Raw genomic sequence first — 14554 nt, 5'->3', positions numbered from 1 at the left:
CCCATAAAAATAGTTTTATATAATAAATATATTTATTAGATCAATATACACTACAAAATATCAACCAAAAACCCATAATTCAACCCCTCCCCTATGTTTTTATATATATATGTATATATTATACATATATATAACCGGTCCGGTTTCAACCGGTTTTTAAAACACATAAACCGGATCGAAATTATTTTTTCGGTTTATAAAATTTTATAAACCGGAACCGGATTGAAATTATTCAACCGGTTTAAAAAATTCGGTCCGGTCCGATTTTTCCGGTTTCGATCGATTTTTCGGTTTCGAGTAACAGCCCTACAAAAGACCATTGTCTCAAACTATCCATTTTAAGGACTCAACTTTGACGTATAATTAAACTTATTGATTGATAGACTCGTCTAACGTATTTTTTTTGATGCTTTGGACTACGAATGAATGAAGCATGATATTGTGCACTAAAAATTTCCCATTGTTTACATATGAAATTGCCTGTTACTAACGTGACCCAACGAACGTACTATTACTCCAGTACGTTAATTGCAGCATCAAAATGCATTAACGCTTACTGAAAAAACAAGAGTATTTGGACCCAAAAATGGAGCAGATCTAGACGCATGGGCAAAACAGAATCACCGCATATATATACACAAATTATCAAGTGAGAGATCCCTCATTTTGTTAAAATGAGGGACTTTTATTTTCCGATCAAATTTTGAAAATCCGAACCGTTCAATGTGTGCAGAACGTGATTTTAAGGGTCCCCGCGAGAAATCAGCGAAAAAAATGACCGGGAAGGGCTTCATCCGAGCAGTTTTTTTTGAACCGTTCAATGAAAACTGCTCGGATGAAGCCCTTCCCGGTCATTTTTTTTGCTGATTTTTCGCGGGGACCCTTAAAATCACGTTCTGATCACTTTGAGCGGCTCGGATCATCGAAATTCAATCGGGAAGGGGAGTCCCGCATTTTAAAAAAATGCGGGATCCCTTACCGGAACCCGACTGATATATATATATCTCGAAGCCCATATATATATATATATATATGGGCTTCGAGATATATGAACAGCCTTATGGGGGGCTAATAACAAAAACAAATGAGCCCAAAGAATTTAGAAAATTCGAGTTGAATAGTCATTGTTCTTCTTCCTTTTTTCCGGAACTTCTGATTTTCAATTGAAAGTCTTTTGCACCCATATTGTACACAAGATTTGACACCCTCGAACTTTGAATTATGAAATGCGCACGTAATTGCCACAAATACAATATTGATGACAAGGCCATGTTTTCTAGTGATACGTTTCGGATTTCTCTCCGCATAAACATAAAACGCAGAATCCAAAGGATAATAAAAATTAGTTGACAACGCGAGCAAAACAATCTACATTAAAACTTCATTTATTCTCATTGAATAAAGTATGAGTACAACTTATGAAGTCAAAAATGGGGGAAAAACTTCGCACATCCCAGTTGAAATAATAATCGAATGGGAATCACAAAAATAAATAAAAATAAAATAAACGTGTGATCAATGTAAAAAGGGGAGGGAAGAATAACAGACAATAACGACAGCACTTTTTACAACAAAAAAAAAATTTAAAGAAAAAAAAAATTTGTCACAAGGCGAAGCCGCCTTGCCAGCTCAAAACGGAGCCTGTCTCAACTAGCTGTGGCAATTACCCGACCGCGATTTCTCTCGAGCAGTCCTTCCATTATGACCTTCTTCTTATAAGCCTCTGAGTCAACGTCGTTAACCGGCAAATCAATGCCATTCACCGTCGAGTCAACGCTACGGGGCCTTTCGATACGCCTCCGAACCAGAAAGAGAAACATCGAAGTGCACAATATGGCAACAACTCTCCCCCAGATGGTCAACACCGCTAGGCACACAAGCAGCACACATAATCCAATAGTTGGGCCACTACATTCCCTTCCTTTTTCTGTTGATGTCGGTTTATCAACTTGTTTCAATTCGACTGGACTAGCTCCGTACGATGAAACAAGAGATGAACAAGTCCGAGTTGAAGTGCTTGCGGTGGAGGATGAATTTGGGGAAGCCCAACGACTCGAATCTGCCTCTGGAGGTCTATCCGGTGTGGGATTTACTTTTGCTGCATTTGAAGCCTTCTTGATTTTCTCTGATACGATGTTGCTCTTGGTTTGGAATGATTTTTGTCGAGCTTTTCTACTGCTAAACTTTTTCACCTGTGGATAAAAACATCGTGTGCCATAAAAATCAGTGAGAAATTTGAGGAATTACTATAACAGTAATACCCAGAATCAAATATTACTCTACTGCATTTGTCCCAAAATGTATGTCCGGTACAAAAAATGAGAACTTAAAAATTAAAAAAAAATCAAGAAAAAATTTAAAAATATGCAAGGGCTTTTTGACCTTTTTTGTCCCCAAAGTATTTCCGTTGTGCCACTTTGGTCCCCAATATTCCAATTGCTAACATTGCATCCCCAAAATATCAATTTTGTATTTAAATGGTCCCTACGACTCACGCCGTTCATTCCCTCCGTCAAAACCAAGGGCAAAGTTGGTATTTTACCTCAAAACGGTGTCGTTTGGTTGGAAACGGCTTTTTTGGTCCCCAAAGTATTTCCGTCATGCCAATTTGGTCCCCAATATTTCAATTGCCAACATTGCATCTCCAAAGTATCAATTTTGTGTTTAAATGCTTCCTGCGGCTCACGCCGTTCTTTCCCTCCGTCAAAACCAAGGGCAAGGTTGGTATTTTACCTCAAAACGGTGTCATTTTGTTGGAAACATAGATTTTTCTTATTCATAATTCTCTTAGGGTTCTCATTGAAAACTTTAAAGTCAAAAAAATAATTATGACTCTTTAGGATAAAATGATCAAAAAATTAAGATCTTCGCACAAGTTCAAATAGATTGAAAATTTGAACACTTAATTTTTTCTACCATATTTTTTAATATATAAACAACCTCAAAAAATCAAGTGTTTCAATTTTCAACCCGTTTGAACCGGTGCGAAATTTTAATTTTCTGATCATTTTATTCTAGAGGGTCATAAAAACCAAAACCTCGGAACCCAGAGGACTAAATTGACGGAGGGAAAGAACGGCGTGAGCCGCAGGGAGCATTTAAACACAAAATTGATACTTTGGACATGAAATGTTGGCAATTTGAATATTGAGGACCAAATTGGCATGGCGGAAATACTTTGGGGACCAAAAAAGTCAAAAAGCCGTTTCCAACCAAACGACACCGTTTTGAGGTGAAATACCAACTTTGCCCTTGGTTTTGACGGAGGGAATGAACGGCGTGAGCCGTAGGGACCATTTAAATACAAAATTGATACTTTGGGGATGCAATGTTAGCAATTGAAATATTGGGGACCAAAGTGGCATAGCGGAAATACTTTGTGGACCAAAAAAGTCAAAAAGCCCATATACTCCCATATAATATTTGTAAGTCATATATGAATCTTATTTGATAGATCTCATCAATATCTATCAAATTCTGCAAAAAAATTAAAAAATTATTTTTGTAAATCTATTATTTTTAAACTTAAAAATAGGTTCTTACTCCCTCCGTCCTAATTTGTCTGTTCAATATTGAGAATCCAACTTACTTAATGAACATAATGATTACACCTTAAAGTTGTTTACTTTCCAATATTTATCATTCACCTTTTTTTGAAAAGTTACTTTATTTCAAAAAAGTAAGGGTAAAAAGGAAATTTTATCCATTTAAAAGTTAAACGGACAAACAAATTATGACAAGGCAAAGTCAAAAAGTGGACAAACAAAATCGAAATGAAAGGAGTACTCCCTCCGTCCCAATTTACTTGTCCCAGTTCTATTCTAACTGAATTAAAAGATTAGTTATATCTTTAAAGTAGTAATTAATTTTATATCCAATATGGATCTTTTTTGATAGATCTCAATTTATTCTATAATTCAATATTTTCGAAATCACCTAAAACATTATAAATTACAATATATAATTAATTAAAAAGTGACACGAACTCAAAAAATGATAAGTAAATTGGAACAAAGAAAGTATTTTTTAAGTATTTATTTGACAATCTGGAACTGGACGCAAAGTATTGATCCGGTCAATTACGTGGACCGCGTTTTTCTTTGTTTTTTAAGAGTCATGTTCTACCGCGCCACAATAACACTCGCGGTCAGTGAGAACATTTTGGTCCCATCCAAATCATTATCATTATTGTCGTATAAAATTGAATGAAATATTATTGGTCCAAAAAATAACATTGATTGGGCAATAGCATCAACACAACGCAAAACATGTATCTCGGGTATTTTTTTAAAAATAATTGAATGTCTAACTAGATAGGAAGTTAATAATCAGATAAATCTTTCGTGATTTTAAGATTTGGAATGTTAGGTATTCAAACATACATTCTTTTCTCCCCTTTGGTAATGTAGGATTTGTGCGCACCTTAGACTAATCTCTACAGTTCCTCTAAAGTCATTTTGCACGCATTTGTTTACGCGAGGTGGCCCGAGGAGTTGTTATCTTTGAAAATATTAGTTATTAATCATTTAGTTTAGGGCGATTCATTGAAGTCAGTTGAGGAGGGACAACTATTTTTATGATGAAGAAAAATTGGGCAAATATGACCCAGCGATTGCCGTCTTTTGTGTAGAGTTAAATAAAAACTGAGAATATTCTAATCCATTGCCAAATTGCACCTTGGAGTATTGGGAAAGAAAAAGGCACTATCTTAAAAAATTTAGAAGAAACGGTCAACCCAACTTTCTTTCTACCAATCATTTCTCAAAATTCTAGACCGGACCACCGATTAATAATCAACCGCTCTAGAACGGGCATAATATTCAAAGTCGGCTTCGGGCATACATCGAATATGCGATTGCATCCGGTCTTTGAATTTTATCTAATCTCGAGAATTCCAATTGTTTTTATGCTCTATACATAAAATCGATACGAGAACTTATTTCTATTTTTGCAACTAAAAATGCAAGAAGCTGGACGTGCAAGACTTCACGTGATGCGTTTTTATGTTCTCCATACAAGTTTAATCTCTATTTTTAAATTACATGACAAGGGCCTTGATTAAGTTCACTTTCGTCTACAAAGTAACTTCGTATAATTGAACACCACGAGAAAAGCACAGTCAAATATGAAATCGGAAAACTAACCAACGGGTTCTTGAGCAATACGGATTTGAATAACCGAGAAAAGCTCCGGCGAGACCTCTCCTCCGTTCCACGTCCGCCGCTGTCTGGAGAAACCTTTGATTTCTCTTCCGACAGTGACGTCAGAATTTTCGGAAGCACCATATTGTCTTCGCCCTGAACGGATATAGCAAACACTGGTGGGCCGCCCGGGCAGTCCTTGCGGCGCCGCTTGATCGAACCCTCGTCGGTATCGGCCGGTCGAAAACAACACGTGAAGTAGCTGTTCCTTCCTCTGTTCCTCTCCACAGAGTTCATCGTAATTTGTAGCGACGAGAGGAGAGAGAAGTGCGGCAGGTATGTTGGGATTATGCGGTGGAGTGTATTTAGGAAGGAGAGAGAGAGATCGAAGGATCGTGTTCGTAGTTGGGTTGGTGGCGCTTCGGAATTAGGGGAATGTTGTGCCGATTTTCATCGGCTCCGTTGTTTTTGTGCTAACTGAAATTTCCTATAAATTCCCATCCCTCAAGTCAATTGTCTGGATTGGACTATAAAAAAAAACTGTACTCCGTTTGCTAAGTCATTGTTCTCTCTGGTCTTGGTATCGCTAATATTCTGTGACCTTACCGTGTTTTGGTCGTCATGTGATTGTGTCATAATTGAAGTAGACCGTTTTTTTTTTTCGACGTTTAAGGATGTCAGGGCTACATTTTTTGCGCACCGCAACTATTTTTCTTCTGATTCAATAAAAATAGGCTATCCACGTCGGAACCATAGGATTCAAAAGAAACTAATATATCTTTTGCATCCTACTAATTAATACAATAGTGACATATTACATGATCACCAAACGAAGTTATTCTTATGGATATTTCTGGGAGGATTATCCTGACCTATATTAGTAGGGACCCATTAGAACTAGCCCGTAAGAACCGGGAATACTCGGAAGGCTAGAATTTACTAAGATTTTAAAAGATTGCAAATCTAATGAATTCTAATACTTGACCACCAGCCTAAACTAAGGCTTACAAAGTCGTTGTTCTGACTGGGTAAAAACACTTGCAAGTTGCAAATACTATCCAATAACAAAAGCTGTGACTTAGGACCCAAAAAATGGCGACATTATGTGACTTAGGCTCCGTTCCGAAAATCTTATTAAAAAATAAGTATTTATTTTGTCACTTTTTATTCAAAAATAAGAAGGGTCATTCCATAAAACCCAAATAAAAAGTTCCTTCCACATTTTCAAACTCAAAAATAATATAAATGAAAAAAAAAATCAATTTTTTTACACCGTATTAAAGATCTCAATGAGATCTATCAAACAAGATCCATAGTGATAGGAAAATTATTTGCGTAAACACATGATTTTTGAGCTTGAAGTTGCCTTATACAAAAAATAAGACTGTTGCCATGATAATGGGCGCCGGCGAAGGGAAATCGTACTGGCAGCCGCGCTGGGCCGTCTCCGGCCACCGGACGGCCGATCTGAGCCGTCCAAAAATTCTATAAAAAAAAACCGAGGAGGCTTACGCAGGAGTCAACGGCATCTGAGGTGTGTAGGGTGCTTGATCCGAGCACCCCTTTTCTGTGTATATATGATCAAGCACCCTACATGGAAAATGGGTGCTCGGATCAAGCACCCTACACACCTCGGATGCCGTTGATTTCCGCGATGGCTCCCTTATTTTTTTTTTTTTTAGAATTTTTGGACGGTTTGGATTGGCCGTCCGGTGGCCGGGGACGGCCCGGCGCAGCCACCGGTACAATTTCCTTCCCCAGCCAGTCGGTACCTATACAAATTCTTCCAAAATAAGTATCACCCTTCTTATTTTCTGAAACAAACCTTCTTATTACACAAAAAATAAGTTTTTATTTTGTTTCCGGAACGGAGCCTTAGGAATTTCAATGATTGGTACCATGCCTGTAATGCGGGTGAAACGGTACCGCTTATGCCCTAAAGTACCAATTCAATCCATTATGTGGGCATCGGGCAAGATTTTTCTTCCTGGACATGCAAGAAGTGTTAGTACGTTGTTGGTAAGATTTGACCATTAATCTTGTGTATGAGAGTATACGCCACTACAATACGGAAGGCCTATTGCGAGGAAATATGGTGAGGAAAAGAGATTTCGTCGCTAAAAGTACACAATCTGTGAGGAAATTCAATTTCGTCGCTAAAAAGTTACATTTAGCGAGGAAATAATAATTTCCTCGCCAAATGTAACCCTTTTGCGAGGAAATCAGTTTTCCTTGCTAAATGTAACCTTTTGGCAAAAAATATTTTGTCACCTTTTTTAGGACTCATTAAATTTTTTATATGTAAGCCATTATTAATTATGTTCATGTATCTTTAATATCACAATGGTAAGGGATAATCAACTACATAATTCAATATCATTAGCAAATTTATTAAAATAAAAAAGTGATAAATGGAAAAAAATAGTTTCCTCGCCAATCGCATTGAATTGATGAAATAAAAATATGTTTCACACGAATTATATGAATTCACTTTTCCCCAACTGAAATTAATTGTTAACAATGTCAGTATGTTCAAATTCTACTAAAATTTATTGTTTGAATACAAATATTTTTAAGTTGCTCGGGGTGATTTAACCGTCCAATATATTAGCACCAGGGATCAAATTGCTGATATTTTTACACAAAAGGACTTGCGTCTTCCCGCATCGAACACTGCGTTTCAATTTGAAGGTCATGCCTCGACCATCAGCTTGCGGGGGGATGTCAACCAATCAGTGCAAATCAATTGATCAAGAAAAGAAGTCCTAATAATGTTAGTCATTTCAGTGGTTATATTTTATCATTTGCAATATCTTTTGTAAAGCTTATCACTTGTAACCGTATTTGTATATAAATACCCAAGGAATAGAACACTCTAGGTAACAGAGTGCATTCATCAATTCTATCGTATTGTTCTTTTGACTGTTATAAACCCAAAAAAAGGATTGGACATAGGGATTATAAGTTTGTGGATGAATGATGTGCTTTTCAGAAAAAGAATGCATGGGATATATGGATTGCTTTTCGTAGAGATAACTGATTATTACTTCATACAAAAAAAATTAATGAAAAGCTAAACAAAAGATAAAGTACTTAATAATTGCGAAATGTATTTTCAAAATATCACTAATCTATTTTCAAAATATGTAAGGTTAACCCCATTTAAAAAGAAACATAACAAATTATTACTATTGTAATATTGTAGTTGAGTTAAAATTGTTATGGGCGCATATACACAGTAAGAACAGATTAACCCACTAAAAAAAATATCGTATTTGCAGAAATTTAAAGGGCTCAAACTAATTTAGGCACTACAAAAGGTTACTAAACTTAGAGAGAATTAAAACGAAGTATAAAATAAACAAATTTAGAAAGGTATAAAGATTTATTAAAGATATATAACAAAACATTAAATTATAAAAAAATTCAATAAAAGCGAATAATGTTAATAATTTAAAAAAACAAGTTTAAAGAAACACTACGAAGGGACTAAAATTAGAGAGAAATGTTTAAAGAAACAAATTTAGAGAGGTGAAAGGATGTACAAAAAGTTTATATATAAAAAAGGCAAAGGTTTGAATTGGAAAGGAAGTTGGTGTGATGGATGGAGTGAATGCCTCCGTACAGGAGGCCACGGTTCGAATTCGCGCGGAAGCAAATGAGCTGGAGAATTATCTATTTTTAGTTTCAAGAGTTTTAGCGAGGAAAAATTTCCTCGCCTAATTGGCGAGGAAAAAATTAGTCTAGCTTTTCTCGCCTATTTTGTAAACATTGTATTAGTCTAGTGAGGAAAAACTATAGCGAGGAAAAAATTTCTTGCTAATTGAGTCAGAATAAGCGAGGAAATTTTTTTCCTCGCAAATTCTTTTTGCGACAAGCTTTTTGTGAGGAAAACGGGCGAGGAAAAATTTCCTCGCAAATACATTTTGCGAGGAAATCAGCTTTTTAGCGAGAAAACTAAATCCTTGCTACAAGTCTCTCTCGTGTTGTAGTGCGCCTACTAACTACCACCTCACTGGAAGGGCAAACTGGACTGGTGATTATTTGAGTACGTAATTTATGATTCGAGGAAACTTCTATTTCATAAACTAATCTAATTGAGCTCTCCGCCCAAGAAGAATAATTTTGTAATCTCACAAGTCACATGATACAAGGATATTCAATCCAAAACCAATAAATGTAGAGGTCCCTTGTGTTCACCTACCCCATTAATTAAGCAATGTGGAACTAATCTCTACTTCATTCTCTCACATGCAGACGTGTACCCACGTTAAGGTTTGTCAAGTGTATTCCCGTTTGGATCTGTTATCGTGGAGTTTGAATTATTTTAATTAACTTTTAATTTGGGATGGAATGGGTCCGTTCTAATTCTGTGTGTAAATTTTATATTCAACCAAAAATAATTGACAATAAATAAAGATGTTCCTCTCTGTTATTAAGTGATTTCTAATTTTATACTCAAATAATGTGAAACTAATCTCTTACAGAGTGCACGTGAATAGAAGTGTTGAGTGCAAATATTATTTTCCAAATGAAAATTATATTTATCTTTTCAGCAATATAAAGCTAGTGTTATCTGTTTTGTCTCCAGTACTAACCCTGTTTTCTCAAATGAATTTTTTTTTGGAAAATGAATAGCTTACAGATAAAAATAAAGGACGGCAAGGAGCCGAGTCATTTAAAGAACCTATATATTACGTAAGGTATGACGGGTATAAGGAATTCTTTCAAGAGAATAAATTATATCTACCGTCGGTGGAAAATCCTACTTTTCCATCACCGCTTATTATGAGTCCCACCGAGTGTCTATTGTTGTGATATAAACCATTCATATTTTAAGACCAACAATATAATATTGCTATGCAAAAAATCAGCTTGATTGGAAGTCGATAGATATATCAAAATAGTTGTTGATTTTGCCACTCTTTTTTTTGTTAACGTCACTCCCCTGCAAGTGTATTTTTGGTGCAAAAATACACTTGCAAGGGAGTAGCGTTAACAAAAAAAGAGTGACAAAATCATTTCCTATCAAAATTTGAATTTTGATTTATAAAATGAACTATCTGATTTTTGTCAATAATAATAAAGATAAATTATTCATTTCACAAAGCAAAATTCAATTTTTGATACTCCTATCGATGTCCGATCAAGTTTATTTTTTGCATAGATACACTACTATGTGGGGTCTACAATATGAACGATTCAGATTAATAATAAATACACGATAGGACCGAAAAAAATGGTGGTAAAAAAGTGGGGTTTTCCACCGTCGTTGGAAAGAAATTAACCTCTCTCTTTCATGCATGCACTTAAAAGAAGAAAAAAAAAAAAGAACATGTCAACTGGACAATGACACAAGTACAACGTTAATGTTAGGGTTTTCTCCTCTCTCTCTCTCTCTGGACTGCTATGCACGGTCGTTGCTAACAAAGACACGTGCATAAAAGTATCACTCTTCCTCTCATCCAACATTTGTTAGGGTGGCGGACTCTATTCCTCTACCATATTTATTTGATGGGCTCCCATGGCCTTCCATCAGATTAGGGATTTGGGCCCATGGTTTAGAATAGGGATTTTCAATGATCCTGGTGGATTTAGGCCTTCAATTTTTTCAGGGGGCCTCTCTGTGAATTCATCGCTGACCAAGAGAAGATTTTAGTATGGGTGTTTAATTATGCAAATGTAGAAGTTGATGTAAATTTTTAGTTTTGAATGCAAAGATTATAAATGTAAAATGTGTTCATGCATGCACCGATGCACGTAGATCAAGAGAAAATATAAAACTAATACTCCTATTAAGAGTACCTTCAGGAAGAGCAAGCAATCCACTAGTGTACTATTTCTAGGATTTCAATATATATATTATTGGGGCGGTTCCGCGAATAATCAATTAAACACTTAAAAAAAATCTTAAATCTCAATCTCATAGTTTTCGATCAAATTTTTATGATCCGAACCGTTCAATATGTGCAGAATGTGATTTTAAGGGTGTCCGCAAGAAATTAACAAAAAATATGACCTGGAAGTGCTTATTTTGAGCAATTTTTAATTGCATTTTTCATCAAATCTAAGCTAAAAACTGATCAGATCAAGCCTTACCGGTCTTTCTTTCTTTTGTTGATTTCACGCAAGTACCGTTATAATCACGTTCTGATCACACTGAGCGGCTCGAATTATTAAAATTTGATTGAAAACTATGAGGTGTTTTTTTAGGTGTCTAATTAGTTATCCTCAAAACCGCCTCGATTATATATATATCATACCCGGATATTGTTAGCAACGTGACAATCTAAAGTAGAAGCAGAGTTCATAAATCCAACAATTATTGTCGTAAAAATATAAACCATAAAAGAACCACAAACTGGCCCATACCCGTGGAAGTTATCTTGAAAGGACTACTTGGATTGTGATAATATTTTACTCCGTGTCCCAAAAAAATTATTCCCTCCGTCTTAATTTATTTGTTGAAGAAATTAAATAGGCCGAAGACTTATTTAGGTCATCATCCTAGTGTATTTGAATCATTATGTTCTCATCCTCAAATTTAAAATAACCCAACAATACCCTTGTATTCATTTCCTACAAAACGTAATAAAATTACCCATATATATATATATCGGATATACGTAGGATTTCAATCCCACAATTACAGGGATAATGCTAATCCCCTCCCCCACCCAACCAACATCACCACCACAGCCATAACAACCACCAAGAACCACCACCACCACCCAGACCCACACTCCTCTTAAACCAAAACCCAATCCAACTCCTCTCCTCCCTCTGGATCAAATAGAATCCCCTAACCTAATTAATCACACTCATAAACCCACACCCTCTCTCCTATCTCTCTGTATTCGAGAATATGACCTACCGCCGTTTCCTCCCCACCCCCATTTCCCTCCCTACCGTCGTTCATCCATAGCCGCCGATCTTCTTCTATTGTCATCGGTTCTCCGTCGTTCAACTGGATCTCCAAAGCCGCTTAGAGTTCTCCTTCATAGTCAAATCCAGGAAATTCCAGCCCCTCTGTTGCCGTTCATAGCTCCTGGCTACAGTCACGGGTCGCCGTCACCGGTGATAAAACGGATGGTGGACAGAGAGGAAGATTTCACAAGAATGGAATGGCAAACAATGGTTGAAAATTCACGGGGATGGTATGTTTATCATCTTGAATCTGTTGTTTTTTGGACCCATAGATTCATGAAGTCAGGGCCTTTTGGTTTTTCGGATGTAAAATATGGGGTGTAAGGGAATGAAAAAGAAAAAGAAAAACTGAGTTGGAGTTGTTTTTCGGATGTTTTTTGCATTTTTTATTAAATCTAAGCTAAAAACTGCTCAGATCAAGTCTTACCGGTCTTTCTTTCTTTTGTTGATTTTATGCAAGTACCTTTATAATCACGTTCTGATCACACTGAGCGACTCGGATTATTAAAATTTGATTGAAAACTATGAGGTATTTTTTTAGGTGTCTAATTAGTTATTCTCGAAATCGCCTCGATTTTATATATATATATATCAGACCCGGATATTGTTAGCAACGTGACAATCTAAAGTAGGAGCAGAGTTCATAAATCCAACAATTATTGTCGTAAAAATAAACCATAAAAGAACCACAAACTGGCATATACCCGTGGAAGTTATCCTGAAAGGACTACTTGAATTGTGACAATATTTTACTCCCTGTGTCCCAAAAAAATTATTCCCTCCGTCTTAATTTATTTGTCCCAGTTTTATTTTAACTGGATAAAAAATTAATTATATTTTTAAATTGGTAATAAATTTTACATCAAATATGGATCTTGTTTGATAAATCTCGATTTGTTCTATAATACAATATTTTCAAAATCACCTAAAACATTATAAATTACAAGATATAATTAATTGAAAAGTAACACGAACTTCCAAAAGTGACAATTAAATTGGAACGAAAGTAGTAGTTTATTACGAAAAGACGTGTAATTTTTGATTAAAAAATAAAATATATCCATGCATAATTTTAAAAATTTTTTGACACCAAATTGATAAGCTCGTAGGGATCGGTATATCAAAGAGAACCAATAATTTAAGATTAATTGACATATATCACTTGCGATCTATCATCCCGAAACGTACGTGTTCCAGCTTCACAAGAACACCTCCAGTATTCTTAGATGAACTTATTGCGTGAAACGGGATATTACAATCTCAGAGCCAAACTATTTCAAGTTGATCTTTCTTACATAAACCAATCAACATCTAAAGTAGTTGGAATTCCAAACACATCGCCGTTGCTGCAATAGTTGTTCCTCCGATCATCTTCAGCGCCACTGTTCATGTATGATGCAGACGAGTTCGAGGGAATCGAGCTAAACGAAGGTGCCGAAAAGAGTGAGCCAAATATCTATCATAATAACGGACTGGGGGACTGTGCTGTGCAACCGCCGGCAAGGCCTTGCCGGCATCGGTCCGACGATCGGAGACGTTCACTGCGTAGAGCTCATCCAGTTCTACATGTGCACCTAAAATCAACTCGATGAAATATTGTTAAGTGCCTCATCGGAACACATATAATTTGAAAAAAATGAATTCAGTGGTTTTGATCCAGTGTTTTGTATCAATTAGGATTCATTTTTTTTTCCAAGTTATATGTATTCCGATGAGGCACTTAACAATATATGATCGAGATTATTTTTGGTAAACTTGTAATATTCGACGAGCTCTACGCGGTGGACGTCTCCGATCATCATACCGATGCCAGAAAGGCTCGCTGACAGTTGGGTAGCACGCTGTGCAGCATGAAGCTGTACAACACAGTCCCTGCCTCCCATAATAACAGATACTTTCCAATTACTACTGTTTTTAAGTTATTTTCCGAAAGAGTCAATATAATGATCTATTCGGACACCATAATCCACAAAAGCCTATACTGATCGATTTTTTATTTTTATTTTTGCAAATTGATATCCACTCTCCATTTCTCCACCTATACTCGCTTCTTCTTCTTTTTTTTGTCTCTATTTCGATAAAGTTACTAAAATACCCCTATACTTTATAATTTACAATATTCAAGCAATGGCATCTTACAGGAATTTCCGTTTGACCAGAAAAAAATGGCATCTTACAGGGCATTTTAGTAATTTCACCATAACATAGAAGAAGAAAAAAGAGTGTTGGTAGAAAAATGGGAAGTGTGGATATCAATATCGTTATTTTTGCTATTGGTAGTCCATAAAATGACGTCTTGTTGTCTAGACCTTTATGGGCCGCAGAGAGAGAGAGAGAGTAAAATCAAATTAAACCATCATCGGTAATTCGGTATTGCCTTCGCTTTCCTCCCCCTTTCTTTCGTTTGTTCTTTTCTGCCAAAACGCGTTCCCTCTTCTTCGCATGTTCATTCTCCGCGACACGACGCCGTATCCTTCCATAATCAC

General features: G+C 36.1%; 1 protein-coding gene across 1 annotated transcript; it reads right to left on the bottom strand.

The window, feature by feature from the left end:
• Positions 1 to 1360: 1360 nt before the first annotated feature.
• Positions 1361 to 5697, bottom strand: LOC131329301 (uncharacterized protein At5g23160-like). The gene is made up of 2 exons (XM_058362386.1): positions 5145 to 5697; positions 1361 to 2192 (listed from the first exon to the last, which is right to left on the bottom strand). The coding sequence occupies exons 1-2, from the start codon at positions 5436 to 5438 to the stop codon at positions 1647 to 1649; spliced, it is 840 nt and encodes a 279-aa protein (XP_058218369.1). The 5' UTR covers positions 5439 to 5697; the 3' UTR covers positions 1361 to 1646.
• Positions 5698 to 14554: the final 8857 nt, after the last annotated feature.

This window comes from Rhododendron vialii, chromosome 6a, assembly GCF_030253575.1.
Source record: "Rhododendron vialii isolate Sample 1 chromosome 6a, ASM3025357v1".
Lineage (NCBI taxonomy): Eukaryota > Viridiplantae > Streptophyta > Magnoliopsida > Ericales > Ericaceae > Rhododendron > Rhododendron vialii.
This window is presented reverse-complemented; position numbering and strand designations above follow the sequence as displayed.

Excerpts from the sequence above, each read along its gene's own strand:
- LOC131329301 (XM_058362386.1), bottom strand. The coding sequence starts at position 5,438 with ATGAACTCTGTGGAGAGGAACAGAGGAAGGAACAGCTACTTCACGTGT. Across the intron at positions 2,193-5,144 it reads TATTGCTCAAGAACCCGTTG|GTGAAAAAGTTTAGCAGTAG; the intron begins GTTAGTTTTCCG and ends TTTTATCCACAG.